The following is a 20,295-nucleotide window of genomic DNA, read 5'->3' as shown; positions in this document are numbered from 1 at the left end:
GGAGCATACTGAGGCTCTTTTAAAAGCACCATCTACCCATTCAGCAAGTTCAAGAGCTGCTTTGTCTTCCGGAGGTAAAGAAAACCGGTGCACAGCTTCTTCTCCAATATCATACTTCGCCTTTTGCATGCAACTGCACGATAATTGAAAAATCAAGAGCATTTCAACTTTTTTTTAGGTTAACAAAATCTTTTATGGAACTGGGAGCCAAGATGGTACACAAACTACAAAGAAAGCAAGAAAACAAAATTACAATCCTCAATTGACTTAATACAAGAAGCCCATTTAAGAACAAAGGATTTAGCCCTCGAGAATACCTCCCTGACCTTGCTAGATAAATTGTGAAAGCACCTACTATTTCTTTTCCCCCAAGAGTAGTTTAACATTTACCATATCCAGTGTTTTAATTATCAATGATATGGGCCGATATATCCCATGATATATCTTATATCCCACCTATGCAATACGAAACGCACAAGTAGTGGGATATATCCCACTTGTTTGATCTGGTGAGGATTTTCGATCCTTTTTTTCTGTAAGTCATGCCAAATCAGTGTCAAATTGTTACAAATCCATGTTTTTTCATCAAACATGAAAAATCATGAATTGGGAGCTTCGATTCTGAGATTTGGAGGAGATGGGCCGAGTTGCGGAAATTTGAAAAAAACAAAAAATCCCAATTTCTCGCAAATTGGTTGCAATCTGTGTCCAAACATAAAATCAAACATGTATGTAACCTCTAACCTGATCTAGTGATTCTTCTTTTGCTTTTGAATGTATTGCTTGTGTTTCCACATGTCTTCTTACATTTATAAATTATATCAATAGACTTTGAATATACTTGCATCAATTTAGTTAGATAGCGCATATATTAGAACCACATACAACGAAAACCTATTATGTGCACTTGTTTTTTGTAATGTTTTTAAAGTATATTGGTGTCTTTTTTAACAATCGTTGAAAATATCAACCAATTTCCTAATGTTTCCTTATATTTCCAACAACAGCAATACATTACGCGATACAACCGATATATCCCATGAGATAACCGATACATATCCCTATCCCAATGGTGCGATATGTAATGCAGTACCGATATTTCAAACACTGACCATATCTATCCCATAAATGAAAAATTCAAAAACCATGAGCATCTACAACAACCAAGCATACACACGAAGATCAACTATCATATCCTTAGTTGCAGAAAATGTGAGGGGAAGTGGGAGCATAGAAAATCTGTTTCAAACTGTTAGCAAGTGTAAATACCATAGTGCATTTGGTGACAACTACAGAAGGATTCCACCCATTCATTTCCATGACAACCCAACAGATGTTTTTTTTTTTTTTGTAATTGGTTATTTGGGTATAAGATGACAACTTTAGCAAAATCCTTTATCGGAAATGATTTTTGGATCCGAAAATCATTTCAAAGGAAAAAAGCAAAATGCCCTTCCAAGTTCCAAGTGAAAAAATAATAACAATAACTTTGTTGAAGGAAGGTGGGATCAAGAAGATGAAAACAAGGTTGTGTCATTGGATAAGAGGTAGAGGGAGGTGGTTCCCATCACAGACACGAGTGCAGCTATCGTGATGCAATTAGAACTAGTCACAGCCCACCGCCTCATGTGCCACTAGGGCAGTAAATATGTCCAACACAGGCCAAGTGAACTCAAAATTTTGAGTAGGGCTGGCCCGGCCCAACTAGTTCAAAATCAAACCTGAAGCCAACCCTAGGCTTGGGACATTGACATCCCTGTGTGCCCCTATGGCACTGCCACACCTGCAAGTGATCAGAAGTAAGAACCCTTCACCAGGTGGATACTACCCTGAGAATTCCTAGACCTGAAAACCCACTCCAGTCTTCCTTGTGGGCTACAGGTCTGCATTGAATGAGGACAGTTTGTCCTTTTCAAGAAGAAGTAAAACATTGCGGTGTCATCCAAAAAGCATTTGGTCCAAAAAACATTCCCAGAAAATGATTGTTTTACCAGCATCCAAACAACCCCTTAAGAAGCTGGAGTCAAGAGGGTGAAATCATAAACGGGAGTGGGACTAGGAGCATGAATCCTAAGTGGGAGCGGTAGGAACGATACCATGGGCTTCACCAAAACTAATATTTCCTTCATGAGTCCGACAAAAAAACGTCACCACCGTCACCATAGCCTGATCCCTTGTGAAAAATAAAGATGAAATGCATCTCACCAAACAAACATCAGATGAAGGATGACTGAGCTCAAATACAACAGTAAATGTCCAAAGAAAAAGTTTATTTTTAACTGTCTAACAGCAGGACTAGCAACCACCAGCAGGATATAACACAATAATGGCTGATATGAAAAATGGCATACTTCTTTTCTATAGAAGCTCCACTCATCCTCTCATAAGAAAACTGCACAAAATTGAAGTCTGCGCCAATGCTCCACGGATCACACCATCTATTCCAGCCATCATTCAGCTTACTCCATAACATTTGCTTTTGCTAGAGTCGTGGGGTACATAAACCATTATGAAGATCTAAACCTTCCCCTTATTGACTTTTTTTTTTTACACACGCACACACACTCACGCTAGTGGAATTTCACCACCTATGGGTACTCGAACCCTTGACCGGGAGTTGAAACTCCTGAGAGTCTACCACCCGAGCAAGAGTAAGGACCCCTTATTGACTTGAGAAGAAGTGATGTGGCTAACTACCCCGACCACCAATCCTTATAACAAATAGGCTCTCATCCCAAATGACAACTATCCTACCTACAGCCAATCAGCGCCTAGCGCTACCCAGTCAAAAGAACTCCCTGGGCATATATACATTCCAAACCTTGTGTCAGAAAATGGCAATTTCATAAATTGAAAGGCAGCCTATTGAATTTTATAGGACTTGCATACCTGTTTCATCTAGCACCTCTTAATCAGAAGGCCTTACCCCCAAAACATTCCATGACAATCATTGTGGGACTTGCATCAATCCCCTTTCGGAAATTTTGGAAATTTTGCCAAAAAATCCACAAGAAACCGATTTTCTCCATATTTTTTTATGGGATTATGTTGTTAAGGGAATTTGATTAATCATTTTCATTTGTTTGGAGAGAAATGGGGATATGGGTGCGAAAATCGAGATCAGAGAGCGTATGCTACCAGAAACCCAATCAGTGAGTTTTTGCTAATTGTAATTGTCCACTTCTTTAAATTGTTGGAATTTGTGGAATGAACTTAGTAGCCCATGATTTTGCATATTTTGCACGCTCAATCATGGATTTTGACCTCCGATTTTTGTATTTGGGGAACGTCTAAAATTCCCCTAATCTAACACATTTAACTTGCAATTAGAGTGTGGAAAAATCATGTCAAAGTGCTTGAAGTGGGTGTACGTTAATCTTAAAATCAGCCAAACTCATTTATTTATTTTCAAAAATATATTCAACTTTTTTTGAAAATAATAAAAACAGTTTTAAAATGGTTTTTTTAATAAATGCGTTGTACGATATAGGAAAGATTTGGCTTTTGAATGCATCGGAGGGTCCCCCTGCTACAACTAGGGTCTCCTTTGTCATCTTCGTGTGCAGGTACCCAAAGGTCCAGCGAGGGTTAACCAGATTTCAGCATCAACAGTTTGGCGCCATCTGTGGAAACAACATTAAAAGTCGTTCTTACCTCATCGAAATTCTACAATGGCAAAAGGGTGAAAGAAAGCTCTAGCCGCCATTGATGCAACCATGCCTGCTCCACCGAAGTCGTCCGCAGATCAAGGCGGTCAACCCTCTTAGCAACGAGCTGATTCCGCTCCAACGGCACCTGTGCCCAGATCTCGCAACCAGAGAGGTCAGCTTGTCTCTTTGGAAAATCAAGTCAAGACTCTAAACAACAATATGAACTGACTGATGCAAATCCTAGAGAGACAGAACCCTATCCCTGGTCACGCGGTAGAAGATAGTGCTGCCACTGAGCAGTCTCGACCTCCACATGACCTCCCAATCCCGCGGGAGGTCAGACTGCAGTCGGGGCAACCCAGCCAGATGCCTGCCTAAACCGCAAGAACGGCCACTCTTGCCGCTTCTGACCTGCGTCACACGCTAGATAATTGAAGGCGTGGGAAAACTCCTGAGGCGGTAGGAGAAAGCGAAGTTCCCTAGGAAGCAGAACTCAAGGAGCTGCGAGGTTAGATCGGCAATATAGATCAAGCCTACCATGCCCAAGTTCCGACCTCAATAGAGGCCATGCTGAAGGAAATCGAGCCGCCCTTTACTGATGATATCATGAAAGCCAGTTCCTTCGCACAACTCAGCAAAATCTTCATCACTCACTTCCTTCGCACAGCTCAGCAAAATCTTCATCACTCAATTTATCGAAGGGAAAGACAGGCAAAAACCGGCAACTCACCTCCTCATTATCACTCAAAAGGAGGACGAACTACTGAAAGATTACATCACACGCTTCAACCAAGAAGCGATGTAGGTGGAGGGCTATTCAGATCAAATAGCCTTAGCTTCCATGATGGCTAGTCTGAAGGAGGGAAGATTTCTCCTCTCGATCAGCAAAAATCCTCCGACAACATTGGCCGACATCCTCAACCGAACTCAAAAGTATTCCAACGTCAAAGAACTATTCAGTTCTCGTAAAATCACCCGAAGCGTCGGGAGTTCGACTAAGGAAAAGAAACGCAAAGAAGAGCCCCCTCCCAGTGTTAACAATAAAAGGAGGAGAGACGACGACTCGTCCAGACAACGTTCGAGCCGATGACCTGAGAGCAGGTTCCGTTCTTACACCCCCCTGAATGTTATGCCTGAGCAAGTCCTCATGGATGTTCGGGACAAAAGGCTCTTGATTCTTGAAATGGCCAAACCAGATGAGGACTGATGCCGACAAGCGGGACAAGCGAAAGTACTGCCATTTCCACCGTGACCCCAATCACGCCACCAGTGACTACTTCGACCTCAAGGAGGAGATCGAGGCCCTCATCCGCAACGGACATCTCCGAGAATATGTCGACAAAAGGGAGGAACGAGCAACATGGCAACAGGAATGACAACGAAGCTATGAGAGAAATTTGCACCATATTCAGAGTTCGCGAGGGGGGGCTTCAAACCAAGCCTACAAAGCTCACGCCAAAAGCTTAGGCAATAGCAGCTCAGAACATTATATCAACCTCACCTAGATTTCCGAAAGAGCAAAAGATGGTCCCCTGCGAATTGACGTTCATTGAAGAGGATGCCCGCGGAATCTGCCACCCACACGACAACGCTCTGGTCATAGCCATGACCATAGCCAATCGTAAAGTTTACCCAAGGTGTCCCGTATCCGTTACGATACAGCCGTATCGACCGATACGTAATGGTAACGGCCGACACCGTTACGCGATACTGGCCCCGATTTTGTGACCATAACGGCCGTTACAGGCCATAACAGCTGTTACGGACCCGTAACGGCTATTACGGGCCTTGAAAAATAAGGGGAAAAAAGGGGGGGGGGGGGGCTTACCTTTTTTTTCTTTCTTTTCTTCTTCTTCTTCTTCTCGGGTAGCTGCGGCTGCGGCCCTACTGTGGCTACGGCTTGCCGCCCTGATGCGGCCGCGATGGCCTGCTTCTTCTTCTTCTTCTTCTCTCTCTCTCTCTCTCTCTCTCTCTCTCTCTCTCTCTCTCTCTCTCTCTCTCTCTCTTCTTTCCCTCTTTTTTCTTTTCGGTTTCCCTCTCTCCCTTCTTTTTTTTATTCACAGGTGTACCACACACCAGCTAATTGCTGGAGGTACGGGTCATGCTAAGACGAGCATTGACACTCCTCGAGCTCCGAGTTGTACGAATGGTTCAAAGGAGATCAAAGTTACGTGGGCTCCACAGTGATGTATTTATTATATCTACAACGTTCATCTATTTTCAGATATCATTTTAGAGCACTACCAAAAAAATGAATTATATCCAAAGATCATCTGGACCACACCAAAAATAGCAGCGGAGATAATGATTTTCACCGTTAAACAATTCTTAGGGCCCACCGTAACGTTTATTTTCCATCCAATCTGTTCAAGCCTTAAGACGAGCTCGTCAAATGAATGGATGGTTTAGATATAACACATACCTATTGATCAGACTCGAGTGGGCCCCACCATGATGTATATATTTTATCCATGTCGTCCCTCCATTTTGCCACGTCATTTTAGGTCAGGATCCAAAAAATTAGTAATATCCAAATCTCAGGTGGACCACACAATAGGAAACAGTGGTTATAGAATGCTCACCATTAAAAATTTCTCAGGGTCCACTGTAATGTTTATTTCCAATCTAACATATTAATTGGGTCACAATGACGTGGATGAAGGGAAAACACACATGTCAGCTTGATTTAAAACTTTTGTAGCCCCCAATAAATTTTTAATGGTGAAGGTTTAATTATTGTTGTTTCTTATGGTGCAGTCCACCTGAGCTTTAGATGTGCCTCATTTTTGGGCTCATGCCCTAAAATTATTTGGCAAAATGGATGGACGGTGTGGATATAACACATTCATCACGGGTGGGGCCCAAAAAACTTTGACACGTGTGCTACACTTCACAATCCGAGTCCCGCCTAATTCGAGCCCTTAAAAAATTGTACACGAGACATATTAACTTAAAATTTACCAATTAAATTATGGACTGCAATTGCTAACTCACAATGCCAAAATCAAATTGTTTGAATAGTTTTAATTGTTAATTTGTGGACTTTTATTTTTTTAAATAGGGCCTTTTGATTTTTTTTTCATGATTCACTATCCAATAAATGTCCACCAATTCATAAGTGGGATAATGGCAATAAATTGCATGAATTTGAGGCTAATTTGGGGCATAGATTGGTCCTCCAAGTCAGCCCCAAATTGGCAACGCCATCTACTTGAATTTAATTTCATTTTTTAAAAAACTATTGGGAGAAATGATATCAAATTGTTAAGTATATAAATTAGATATTTAGAAAATTAAATATATGAATTTTGTTGTCAAATTCAGGTTACCTGGTTCAAAAATTAATCAGACAGTCCGATACAACTTCTCACCAAAAAGTGGACCATTACGCCACCATAAACATATTCCAATTTATAAATGAATGCACATTTGGAATGCTTAGAATATTCATACAGATACCCCCGTATCTGTATTGGTATCGGAGGGCACCGTTACGCCCCCGTATCTGTATTGGTATCGGAGGGCACCGTTACGCCAATTGATACCGATACGGGATACCTTGAGTATACCGCATTCTCGTGGATATTGGCAGCTTGGCGGACACCCTCTTTGCCGACGCCTTCAACAAAATGGGAATCGAGAGGTCTCGACTCCGACCTGTCAAAACTCCTCTGCTCAGATTCACAAGAGAAAAAGTCACTTCCGAAGGATCTATACAACTTCCAGTCATTGCAGGAGAGACAAAATCAGACCACAACGATGATCGACTTTTTAGTGGTCGATTGCCCATCTATTTACAATGTGATCCTCAGACGACCATCCCTTAACGCCATAAGAGCAGTGATTTCAACCTACCATCTCATTATAAAGTTTCCAACCGAGCACGGTATCAGACAGATCAGGGGAAACTAACACGAAGCTTGTCAATGTTACTCCACAACCTTGAGAGTAGGGGCACAGCACTGTAGAATGGCCATCACTTCCCTCAACCCCTGGGAAGACCTTGAAGTTGTCCCCCTTAGCAAGTCCGACTCGACCCGTACTATACGGGTCAGCTCATCGCTAGCCCCAAATTTGCAGGACGAAATCATGAACTTTCTGCGACGTCATGCCAACGTCTTTGCATGGTCCCATTAGGACATGCCCGGCATCAGCTCGGAAGTAATGGTCCACAAGTTAAACGTTGATCCCAACCACCGACCTGTGAGGCAAAAGCGACGAGCGTTTGAACCAAAACGATACGTTGTCATTAGGGAGGAGGTTGGCAAACCCCTGGAAGCTGGATTCATTGAGTAGGTTTGCTATCCCAACTGGATCGCCAACGTCGTCCTAGTGAAAAAGTCCAATGGGAAATGGCGGGTCTACATTGACTAAACAGACCTGAACAAGGCTTGTCCTAAGGATAGTTTACCCCTCCCCAGGATCGACCAGCTGGTCGAAGATACCGCAGGGCACGAGCTCTTAAGCTTCATGGATGCATATTCGAGTTGTAATCAGATTTCCATGCACACGTATAACAAGAAGAAGACAACCTTCGTCACTTACAAGGGGCTCTACTGCTACAAAGTCATGCCCTTCAGACTAAAAATGTTGAGGCCACATACCAGCAGCTCGTCAACAAAATGTTCGCTCGACAGATCGGGCACTTCATAGAAGTTTACGTCAACGACATGCTCATCAAGAGCATCTAAGCAGTGGGTCACACCGCCGACCTTAAGGAGATGTTCGCAATTCTGCGAGAATATCAAATGAAGCTGAACCCGAGCAAGTGCACCTTTGGCGTCAGCTCGGGAAAATTCATGGGCTTTCTACTGAGCCAGAGGGGAATTGAGGCAAACCCCGACAAAATATAAGCTCTGCTGGACATGAGCTCGCCCAGAACAACGAAAGAGATTCAGTGCCTTACTGGCAAGATTGTCGCCCTTAATTGCTTCGTCTCCCGGGCTACAAACAAGTGTCTTCCATTCTTCCAGCAGTTGAAAGGCAAAAAGAAGACGGAATGGACTGAGGACTGCGAATAGGCGTTTTAACAGCTCAAGCAGTACTTAGGTTCACCTCCATTGCTCTCCAAGCCCGAGCAAGGAGAGCCGCTGCTACTCTATCTAGCAGTTTCTGCTATGGCAGTCACTTTGGCCTTCATCCGAGAACAGGGGGGGAAGCAGCTCCCAGTTTACTACGTCAGTAAAGCACTTGTCCCAGCCGAGACCAAATACTCCGATATCGAGAAGCTTGCCCTAGCTTTGATAGCGTCGTCTCGTCGCCTCCGCCCTTACTTCCAGGCCCACACAATCATAGTTTCGACCAATCAACCTCTCCGCCAAGTGCTCCAAAAGCCTGAGGTGTCGGGAAGTCTCACAAAATGGGTAATCAAGCTCAACGAATTCGACATCAAATATAAGCCCCAGACCGTCGTCAAGGGTCAAGCAGTAGCCGACTTCATTGTTGAATTCACCACTGGACAGAACCTGGAAGCTCCAACTGATCCGAACAGTGAAGCCGACCAATAGGTTTGGACATTGTACGTCGACGATTCTTCCAACTCTAAAGGCAGTGGGGTCAGGATAGTCCTCAAGGCACCCGACCAAACCTACACACAATATGCCTTGAGATTTGGATTTCAAACGTCAAATAACATGGTAGAGTACAAAGCATTGCTCGTCGAACTCAGGTTGGCAGCAGCAATGGGGCCCAGACTCTAAAAGTCCACGGCGATTCGCAGCTCATCGTCAACCAGGTCGCCAGTGAATACTAGGCCAAAGAGGAAACAATGATCGCTAATCTTCAAAAAGCCCAAGAACTCATCAGTAAGTTCCACGAATGTGAAGTCGTCCTGGTCCCCAGAGTGGAAAATTCTAAATCGGATGCACTAGCGAAGTTAACCACGGCGACCGAGGACAACATCCCAAAATCAATCCCCATCGAGTTCCTGTCAAATCCAAGCATCAATGATTCCGACCTAGAAATATCTTGTCCCGTCATCTCGGCCCCGAGCTAGATGGACCCAATCGACGAGTATCTTCAGGAAGGCAAATTATCCAAAGACAAGCTCAAGGCACGCAGGATCCGGGCCAGGTCGGCTCGGTACACCATGGTGGGAGACACCCTGTACAAAAAAGGTTTTTATTTACCATACCTAAGGTGCCTCCGAACTTAGGAGGCCAAGTGCGTCTTGACAAAAATACATGAAAGAATTTGCGACAATCACTCTGGCAGTCGTGCCCCTCGCCCATAAGGTCATCCGACAAGGATACTTTTGGCCAACCATTTGAGAGGATGCCAAATAGTATACCCGAAAATACGACAAGTGTCAAAGATTCGCAGCGATACCTCATTAACCACCTGAGCAGCCGACCCCCATGACCGGACCATGGTCGTTCGCTCAATGGGAAATAGACATCATCGGCCCATTACCAATGGGCAAAGGTCATACAAAGTTCGTTGTCGTCGCAGTCGACTACTTCACCAAATGGGCTGAAGGAGGGCCGCTGGCCAAGACTACCGAGCAGAAGATCACCGACTTCGTCTGGAAAAATACCATCTACCAGCACAGGATTCAGCATACAATCGTCTTGGACAACGGTAAACAATTCGACAATGATCGGTTCTAAGGCACGTGTGAAAGGCTCGAAATTCGTAACGCTTATTCGTCACCTCGGCACCCTCAAGCTAACGGCCAAGTGGATGCGATTAACAAGATCATCAAAAACCACCTCAGAACTAAGCTCGAAAAAGCCAAAAGCGCCTAGGCTGAGGAGCTTCCTTATGTCCTCTGGGCATATCGGACTATTGCTCGGACATCTACAGGAGAAACTCCCTTCTCCCTAGCCTTCGGGGCAAAAGTCATTGTCCTAGTCGAAATAGGGCTCCCCACGGCACGAGTTCGATCATACGACGAGGCTTAGAATTCGATCAAATGGCCTTAAGCCTCGATCTACTCAAAGAGGAGAGGGAGCAAGCACGGCTGAAGATTGCAGCTCGTCAACAACAAGTCGCCCGATTCTACAACTCCCGGGTTAATGTGAGAAGGTTTCGGGTGGGAGACCTGGTCCTCCGCGAAGCCTTCCAGAATACCAAAGAGCTCGGTTAGTAGTCTATGTGGATTCAGATTATGCGGGCAGTGTGGATAATAGAAGGTCGACTTCCGATTACTCATTTGTGCTAGCAGGTGGAGCGATCTGTTGGATGTCGAAAATTCAGTCTGTGGTGGCTCTTTCCACAACCGAAGCTGAGCAATGACAGAAGCGTTCAAGGAAGGTGTTAGGTTGAGAAGAATGATAAATCAATTGGGGCTTTAGCAGGAGGCCGTACCAGTCAATTGAGTGGAAGCACGATCAATTTGGCTAAGAATTTTGTTTAGCACTCACGTACTAAACATATTGATGCGCGACATCATTTTATTCAACAGGTGCTTGAGGAAGGAAGTATGACTCTAGAGAAGATTCACACAGGTGTGAATCCAGCTGACACACTTACGAAGGTGGTTCCCAAAAAGAAGTTCAAGTTCAGTGCAACTTCTCTCGGCTTGGCGAAGGCATAAATGGAAGATGAAGTGTGCACGAGAAGTGATGGTGGAGCTATGATGGAAGGCAGAACTAGAGATGAGGATTGACAAGGACCTATGAAGAATGAAGATTGAAGACATGGTAGAGATTGTTGTTAATGTCTTAAATCTGTCAGTAACAGGGGTCTGTCGATGCCATCGACAGACCACTCGATGTCATCGAGCATATGTCGATGCCATCGACGGATGCTCAATCCCATCGAGAAAATCCAAAAAATCCATGTTGGTCGTTGGAACGTTTTGGTGTTGCTACTCGATGGCATCAAAAGAGTTCGATGCCATCGACAGATCCTCAATGGGGCATTGATGCCGTCGAAAGTCCCATCGAAATTGTGTGTAGAATTGCGTAAGTGCGCATATTGTTTCCGGTTGCAACACTATATATATCAAGTGTAAATGGGATTTGGAAGAGGAGAAGGTGTATTAGGGCTTTCGAAAAACGTTCCTAAGGGTTCAAGGGCATAGCTAGGGCCTGTGGAAAGAGATTCGAGGCTTGTTTGAATCGGTAAGCTACTATCTCTTGTAATTTATGCTTTCATAGTGCATTACCATCACCATCACGTTTATGTTATCCATGCACCATCACCCAACACGTAAGGAAAGACTTATGACAAAAGCACCTTGTGACTCACCGATCAAATAATTAAATAGAATTTCTCATAAAAATCGACGGTAAAAGTTTCTTCAACTCACAGGTTTAACAATTTTGAAGGAGCTGCACGCAGGATGGCCAATGCCTCCTTCCAACTCCAATTGCGTTCGGATAATGGTAAAAGACGCTGCAAAATAGACAAGCGCCATTCCCAATCTTCAATAAAATGCTTAGCATTTGAAACTCTCCACTCCAAGGCCTGTTTTGCAGTAGTTACTCTACCACTGTTCAACATCTGCTCCAGTTCAGGCCCTACTGATGGTAAATTATGACGCAGTATATCAAGTAGCAGCCTGGTAAAAGATACTACTATTTTATTTCCCCCTTCGCATGAACCAATAAGATCAGGTTCTTCCCAAGCTGAAGGCATAAATGGCGATTCAGAGTAGCTGCTGGATGATTCGCAATGTGTCAAATTCACAGTGATGTCATCCATATGTAATAATGAAATAATAATGCCCACCATCAAAATCTGCATTGACAAACCAGTCAATAGTTGAGATACTGAGATACGAAACAGAAAACATCGTGATGCAAAAGATTTGGGATCACAGAAGCAAACAACGGTAATCATAAGAAAACAACTCCCAAAAGTGACAGATGCCATGTAGCTTAACTGCATGGAAGTGTTCAAGAAGATAAATGGCATAAATGACCTTCCAGCTTCAAGATAAACATGATGATGATGAAAGAAGAAAGAAATGATGAACGGCAAACCAGAATTTAGGCAATATTTTACACTAAGGATAGGGTCCTCGATGGTCTACCAACACATTACATATTGCCGCCGGTTAGGAGTGAGTTTGTACAAGTTGAAGGCTCTAGAAGGGCAACGCGAAGGCCCAAAAGGACATTCTGCCAGTCCTGTGCATGTCCCATACAACCTGAAGGTCCTCAAAGGCGGGCCCTGACCAAAGAATATGAGGATAAGTAGTTTTGTGTAATACTTCATCTTCGTAAACTTGGAATCAATCTTTTTTCTGTGCTAGCCACTAAAGTATTTGTTCTGTGGTTTCTGCATTTGTGATTTTATGTTGCTTTTTCGCTTGTATTATTTGTTTGATTCGCTCTATGTTGTCTACTCCCCAAATGACTGGCTCCGTATCTGTGTATGCACAAATGGATCCACATGCTTTGTGAAACTTAATGTTGATCTGCACAGCATCAAACTCCGGAAAGGTTTCTCTTAGTGTGTGTTAGGAAGAACCCATCTAGTGACCTCTATTCATCCCCTAAATTTTGAAGTGAGCAGTAATTACATCTTTTTTCTTTATAAGCTTTAATGACCCGCTCTCTATGTATTTCTGTGGGTTCTTAAGGCAGTGGAACATAGTCATAAAAGTTATAATTTAGATTTACATATTCTGTTAGTTCCATTCACTGTGCATAAGCAATGACATGTGCTTCTTCCAATTGTTAAATTTGAGAAGACCCTCATGCGTAGGAATCTTGCCAGAAAGGGCCCTTTTCCATAATGTATCTCGGCAGTTCATTTGCGATTGTTACAATAGACATATTTCTCCTTTTGGTGAAAACTCGTGAATAATTTGAATATGTAGGTGGACGTAATAAGAAAAGATTTGATGACCTATGTTCTAATTGATGCCATGACGCTTAATAGTTGGAATGGCAGAGAAGGATTCACATAGCCAACCCCAATTAGTTGTGTAAGGCTTAGGTGGTGATGATCTACTCTAGAGACCAAGCAAATCATGTTTAGGCACTTGAGAAGTGTCACCAGAACACTCGTAGCCATAGAGTGACTATAGTCAAAGATCCTGAAGAATGAATAATGCAGGACCAAGTATGGCCATAATACAAAGAAACAAGGATAGTACAGTATGACATCATTTTTAGCTGAATGGAAAATTTGCAAACAACCAACCTTGCGTGGCTTATTACTGATAGCCTCAACATGATTCTGCAGGTCTTTCAAATACGACACTGCTGCATGGTAATGGCTTTCATTTTCATCAGTTACACTCCTCTCCATGGCACCTAAAGCAAGAACAGCTGATTCCAGAGCATATCGCATGTGCATAAGCTCAATGTCCTGCATCCTATCAAGACATCATATGTGGAAAATGAATATCAGCATGAGACAAGTTGAAAGAAGAAACCAGTTCATACAACAGCTTAGTGGAGAGACAATATCAATACAGAATACACCAGCTCATTAGTTCTACGTATTGGCGATACAATCGATACTGTCGGCATAACACATCAGTGATACATGGGGGTAATAACATCACAAAAAATTGCAGCATGTGTTGATATTATTGGCAATATTTCATGATATTTAAATATCATGAGATACTATTTGTACTCCTTTTATATGAAAACGGTTGTATCATCGATACATTCAATATTATAGCTCATCTCAGAAGTAACAGCAGTATTCCTACGAAACAGATTGATGGCATGGATATACAACACATACGAGGTGGGCCCCACATTCAGGGCCTCATCCACTAGTGGTCTACCAGAGATTTGGATCTGCCTCATTTTTGGACCATGCCCTAAAATGAGTTGGCAAAAACCAATGGACAGCATGGATATACAACACATACATCGAGGTGGGCCCCATGTACAAGGCCCTAAAAAATTGTACACGAGGCGTATATAAACTCAAAATTAACTAATTAAATTATGAGACCATTGTTGCTAAGTGATAATCCCAAAATCAAATTGTTAAAACGATTTTAACCATTAATTGCAAACACTAGGTTTTTGAAACAGGACCATTTGATATTTTTTATTCTTCACTGTCCTATAAATGTCCACTGATCCATTAGTGGGTCAAGTGCCAATAGATGCATAAATTTGAGACTGATTTGGGGCAACGGGTGGTCTACAGAATCAGTACCAAATCGGCAACACTATTCACCTGAATTTAATTTAATTTTTTTTCCTTAAGATCTATTGGGAGAAACGATATCAAATTGTTAGGTATATGAATTACGTAATATGACACATACGTCTCTAGATTTTGTATGTTGGAATGAAATGTACGCGAGTCGTGAGGTATGTAATACACCAATACTATAAATAATAGTAAGCTGTAAATGTGAGATATTTTGGTATTACATTCATTCTAATAAATTTATCATTGATATTATATAGTTAGAAAATTAAATAATTAAGGTTTGCAATCAATCCCAAGTTGTCACGTTCAGAAATTCATCAAACAGCAGATACAACTTTCACAAAAGAGTGGACCGTTACACTACCATAAACATGTTCAAAAAAAAAAAAAAAACGAAGACATATTTGGAATATTTACATTTTTCTGGATTTTTTAGATATTTTTCAGGATTTTCGAGGAAAATATTTCAACTGATTCCAATTATAAATACGGCTTTCCACACCCGCTAAGCTTTGTGAACTAAAAAGGCTTTAGTAAAAATCCACCAATCTCCACTCTAATCACATGAAATAATTTCCTTTCAAAGGCAGATATCCTCCACCCTATACGTTCATGGCCATTTCCCACAAAATGCAAAATTCAATCGTGTAACGCCCCAAACTTGGGAACCGGCTCACAAAATTCTCAGTCGCCGAATCCGGTGACGCGGCCTTCGTAGTACCCCATTCTCAGCTCCTGGCTCGCATACGCCAGGTTCCAATCCTGGGATTCTACAATGAGGATTTTCAGAGTGATTTTTTTTTTTATTTATTTTGTAAAGGAGCATAACTACAAGTGTACCCAAGTCACAAAACAACATCATCACCACTAGAGGTGGGCATCGAGTCAAGTCGGACCGGATTGGGTCCAACTCGACTCGATTCGATTTTTCAAGAACCTGACCAGAACTCGATCTGATCCGAGACCGAGTCCAGCAGGGCTAACTCGATCCAATCTAAATCCTTGCTGACCTGACCCGAACCGAGTCTGACTCGGTCTAGCAAACCGAATCGAGTCGGATCGAGTTGAGTCTAGGGAGAGAGAAGGAGAGAAAGGAGGAGAGAACGAAGGAGATGTGGGAAACTGGGAGAGAAAGAATGAGAGAAAGGAGGAGAGAAGGAAGGAGATGAGGGAAATCGGGAGAGAAAGAGGGAGAGAAAGGAGGAGAGATGGGTGGCTGAGGCGCCTCCTTCGGGTAGAGAAAGAGGGGTTAGGGTTCATTCGGATTTCGGATCGGATCGATCCGAATTGACCACAATCCAAACTCGATCCGATGTACGATCGGATCTGAGTGGTCCTACTTGATCCGCACCAATCTAGGCCTTCGGTTCGGTTCGGTTCGGATCGGGTCGAATTCTGCCCAACTCTAATCACCACATATCCACTAATATAATCTTTGAGTACAGTGCTGAAAAGAAAATACATGATATAACAAAACTCCAACAAATCAAGCACATGCTCTTGCCTCAATGCTATTACGGTCTAGTATAACCCACACGTAACAAATGTGCGTAAGCTTACTACGAAGCTTAGAGAGTGTCTGCATGTGTGCGCAATGCATGTGCCAAGCATACAAATGCCAGAGTAAGCGGAAATGATGGAGGGCTAAACTGGCAAATCCATAAATGATGTTAAACATACCAAGCTTATGCAATGCAAGGCCTACGTGGCCGAATGTCATATGCTAGAGATGCAACGCAAACATGTTGATCCTCAACCAGTTCACATTTCAAAACAGTTCGTCGCTGGAAATATCACCGAGGTCTAGTACATTCCAACACTGGCTGCCACCCCATCGCGGCATGACCAAGTGAGTGGAAGAGACCTCACTATCCGCCTTGTCAGTGGTATACCAATGCCTACCCGGCTCGTCAATAGTAGACCCATTTATGAGTTGGTCAGACTCAACCTAGCTTACAGCCCCCTACCCTCGGGCGGATAAGTTCAGTGAGCTTATGTGTCCATGTCGCGAGTTTGACGTCAAAGCATTCCCTAGTTTGCATGTTCTTTCAGCATGAATAAACTATAATCTTCCTCATTATACTTACTGCTCCTCATTCTACATGACGCAAAATTACCAGATCACATATAATAAATCCATGTACCCAGTACGTGGCAAGAACCAATAGGAAATATCAAACGAATTCTGGGAGTATTGTGCGAAAATTAAACCCCCACGACAGAAGAGGTCAGTCGGAAGGCCAAAAATTACAAAAAATCCTTCACGTGGAAAGCAACAGAAAACAGTAAAGTGCGGAAGGTGAAAACAAACGAGACATAATCGACAGAAGTGCAAGTTTCCAATATCAGAGGAATAATGTGTTTTGTAAGGTATTTTATGTTTGAATGTAATGTAACAGTGAATGATTTAATTCCAAGACATTTTTAAACATTATTGAAATTACAAAGTAGATCCCCTGGTAAACTTAGATTGTTTGTTAAACCATATGATTACAAGTACTCGGTGTCAATTTGCAATTCTCGGTCAAATTCACCGATTTCTCGGTCAATTTCACGGAGTTCTCAGTCAATTTCACGAAGTTCTCGATCAATTTCACCAAGTTCTCGGTCAATTTAACGGAGTTCTCAGTCAATTTCACCGAGTTCTCAGTCAATTTCACCAAGTTCTCGATCAATTTTAGCGAGTCCTCGATCAATTTCATGAAGTTCTCGATCAATTTCACCGAGTTCTAGGTCAATTTTCCCAAGTTCTCGATCAAATTCAGGGAGTTCTCTGTCAATTTAGCAAGGTAAGAAAGCCTCATCACCTCGCCAAACCCTATACTAAAACCTCTCTAACATAGCCCATACTTGACCAAAATTAACTTGGAAAAACCTTTTTTAAGTATGTTAAAAAGTTAAGAGAAATGATGTTGGAGTTAAAATTTAAACACTGAAAATAGCCATGTTTGATGGCATCAAAGGTAGCTCAACGAAATCGAGCATGAGCACAAAACAGTCCAGCAACTAAACAAGGAAAATCTGCATTTTCTCGATGACATCGAACCTAGTTTGAGGACATCGAACTTAGATTCGATGACATCGAAGAAGTACTCAAATTGTCCAACAAGCAAACAAGGAAAAGCTAGATTTTTTCGATGACATTGAAGGTAGTGTTGCCTCATATAGCGATGAGCTGTGGCGGAGTCTGGTGTGGGCAGCACCAAAGGCGTGGGCTCCACTAACGGCTCGGCACGCTGAGTCCCTATCTCGCTTGTCTGGCCCACCTCCATAGCGGCTGCATCAGGGGCATCCGTCGCTGAAGGAGCGGCAGTGGGCATCGGCTGCAACTGCATCTTGTGAATGTTATCATCATATCATGTGTGATTCGTGGTGTCGGGATGGGCACATTAGCAATAGGGAGAAAACTGCAATCACGCGAAAGTAGGCAAATGAGGTGCCCGAATGGGAGATGCGTGGCGCAACTACTTCGAATCAAAAGGGCAAGCTGAGAAAGAATCAAAGATGGAAGACACAACCGAGTCCCCGAGGCAACACCATAAATGACATTTAACATAGACGGAGTGAGGTCTACTCGATTCGTGCCCCTAAGATAGACGTTCATCGAGAAAATGGAATGGAGAACTCTATATTGGCTCGTCCTATGGGACGAGCGGAGTGCATTACCTTGCACCCAAGGTGCATCAACTCCATTGCATAGGAACTTAGTTACTTTTGATCGAGCATTGGGCAACGACTAGTCAACAGTTGGCATCACACCTCCAGATAAGGGGACACCAAGAAGATGTGCGATACATCCCATAGTAATTGTTTCGATGGACTGACCAACCTGAACCTCGAGAGATGGAGGGTCTAACTGAGGGTTTCTACAATTGGATAAAAACTCATAGACTTGATTAGGGCGAATCATCCCTCCGAATTTGAGGACGTTTTCCCATCCCACAGCAGCGAGCATTGCGTCAATCCCGTAGGGTTAAACACATTTTAAGTCCACATTCCTTTTGAGGATTACCTTGCGCCCTTTATATTTTTCCAACATTTTACTGTCGGGGCCGTAGTTGTGTGGGACATGGTTGTTCTGGTAATGGTGTTTGGGATGGAGCCGGCGAGGGAGTCTACCGTTTTGCCCCATCCGCCCACCATGGGGCGAGCTTTTTGACCTTTCTTGGTCGGGAGGACTCCCCCTCGGCGGGAGCTTTCCCCTTATCCTTTGGCATTTTAGATAGGTGAAGAATCAAGGAACACACAATACTCTAGATGAAAAATGAGGTAAAACAAATGGATTCGACGGAATCTAAACCAAAATTTGCAAAAACGAATCACAAATCTAACTTACTATTGAGGGTCAAATATTGCATATTATTCCCCATTTATTTCTTGGTTTTACAAACATAATATGGCTGATGGTATATTTTACATGTGTTTGTGTTGCAAGGTGAATTTAAGAGCTTAGATTGAAAAGAATGCTAAAAGCATGGATTTAGTGCTCAAAAGTCACCAAAGCAAAGAATGGACCTGTGGAGACCAAGATTTAAGATTTCAAGGTCCCAAGATCCAAGAAAATCAAGTGGAGAAGGAAGGAAGTCGAAAGAACAAGCGCATAAATCACAAAGACTATGTCATCGAGAACCGTTCGATGACATCAAATATCTTTTCGATGACATCAAACACTGGTCAATGACATCGAATTTATGAGGGAAAATCGAGTTGGTTATTGGACATATTGGGTGCTTTTCTCGATCAATCGAAGACATGTTCGATGACTCGAAGGAAGGTGCTCGATGGCATCGAAGACTGATCGATGGCATCAAATTTATTAAAGAAATTGAAGCAACTCACTAGACTGTTTTGGACCCATTCTCGATAACTCTAAGACCTGTTCGATTGATCGAAGCTTCGCTTGATGACATCGAAGGACGGTTCAATGACACAGAGACTTACGTAGTGCGAAAGAGCGAAAAGGCGTGACTTCCAGATTCAAACCCTTCAATGTGATCAAAAAGTGTTCGATGACATCGAACAGTTACGCAGTGTTTACGCGAACTGCGTAAATTTAATCTGATTTTGCGATTTTGCAGAACTTTGCTTATAAATAGGGGTTTCCTAAGTTTTTCTGGGATATCGAGGGTTTGGAGAAGTAGAGCAAAAGGGTGGAGCCGCTTTCCAAAAGTTCTTCTTCCCTTCTTCTTAGTTTTTAATGCTTTCTTTAGGGTTTTTAATCTAATCATGCCTATGGTTAGCTAGATCCCTTAGCTAGGGCTAAGGGGTGAAGCTTGTAGCATGGTTGGGATGTTTTTCTTATTTGATTCTTGTTATTGTTGAACCCCTTTGATTCTAGTTTGATATTCAAGGAATACTTTTAGTTTTTAATGGTTTGTTGTGACTTAAATTACAATAGATCTGCAATAGCTTGAAGTATCTTCTTTTTCTGTTTGGAGTTTGCGAAAATAGAAATCCTGTTGTTCCCCATCGTCCCTTGGGCATGGCTGAGTGATGGAATCCCTTCTATTTTTCACAATTCTCCCATGTTGGTTGTTGGATCGGTATATCATGTTGTCTACCATTG

At 42.7% G+C, this 20,295-nt stretch overlaps 1 protein-coding gene across 3 annotated transcripts in view; it reads right to left on the bottom strand.

Moving 5' to 3' along the window:
- LOC131223756 (uncharacterized) overlaps nucleotides 1-20,295 on the bottom strand; it is a 150,816-nt gene that overhangs the window by 108,696 nt on the left and 21,825 nt on the right. For all 3 annotated transcript variants that reach the window (XM_058219257.1, XM_058219256.1, XM_058219258.1), the window contains 3 exons: nucleotides 13,749-13,923; nucleotides 11,905-12,335; nucleotides 10-133 (listed from right to left, as the gene is read on the bottom strand). In XM_058219257.1, coding sequence (XP_058075240.1) covers nucleotides 10-133; nucleotides 11,905-12,335; nucleotides 13,749-13,923 — 730 coding nt within the window. The remainder of the gene's footprint in view (nucleotides 1-9; nucleotides 134-11,904; nucleotides 12,336-13,748; nucleotides 13,924-20,295) is intronic.

Source organism: Magnolia sinica, chromosome 13, assembly GCF_029962835.1.
Source record: "Magnolia sinica isolate HGM2019 chromosome 13, MsV1, whole genome shotgun sequence".
In the NCBI taxonomy this organism is placed as follows: domain Eukaryota; kingdom Viridiplantae; phylum Streptophyta; class Magnoliopsida; order Magnoliales; family Magnoliaceae; genus Magnolia; species Magnolia sinica.
Note: the sequence above shows the minus strand (reverse complement) of the source record. Positions and strands in the feature narration are given on the sequence as shown.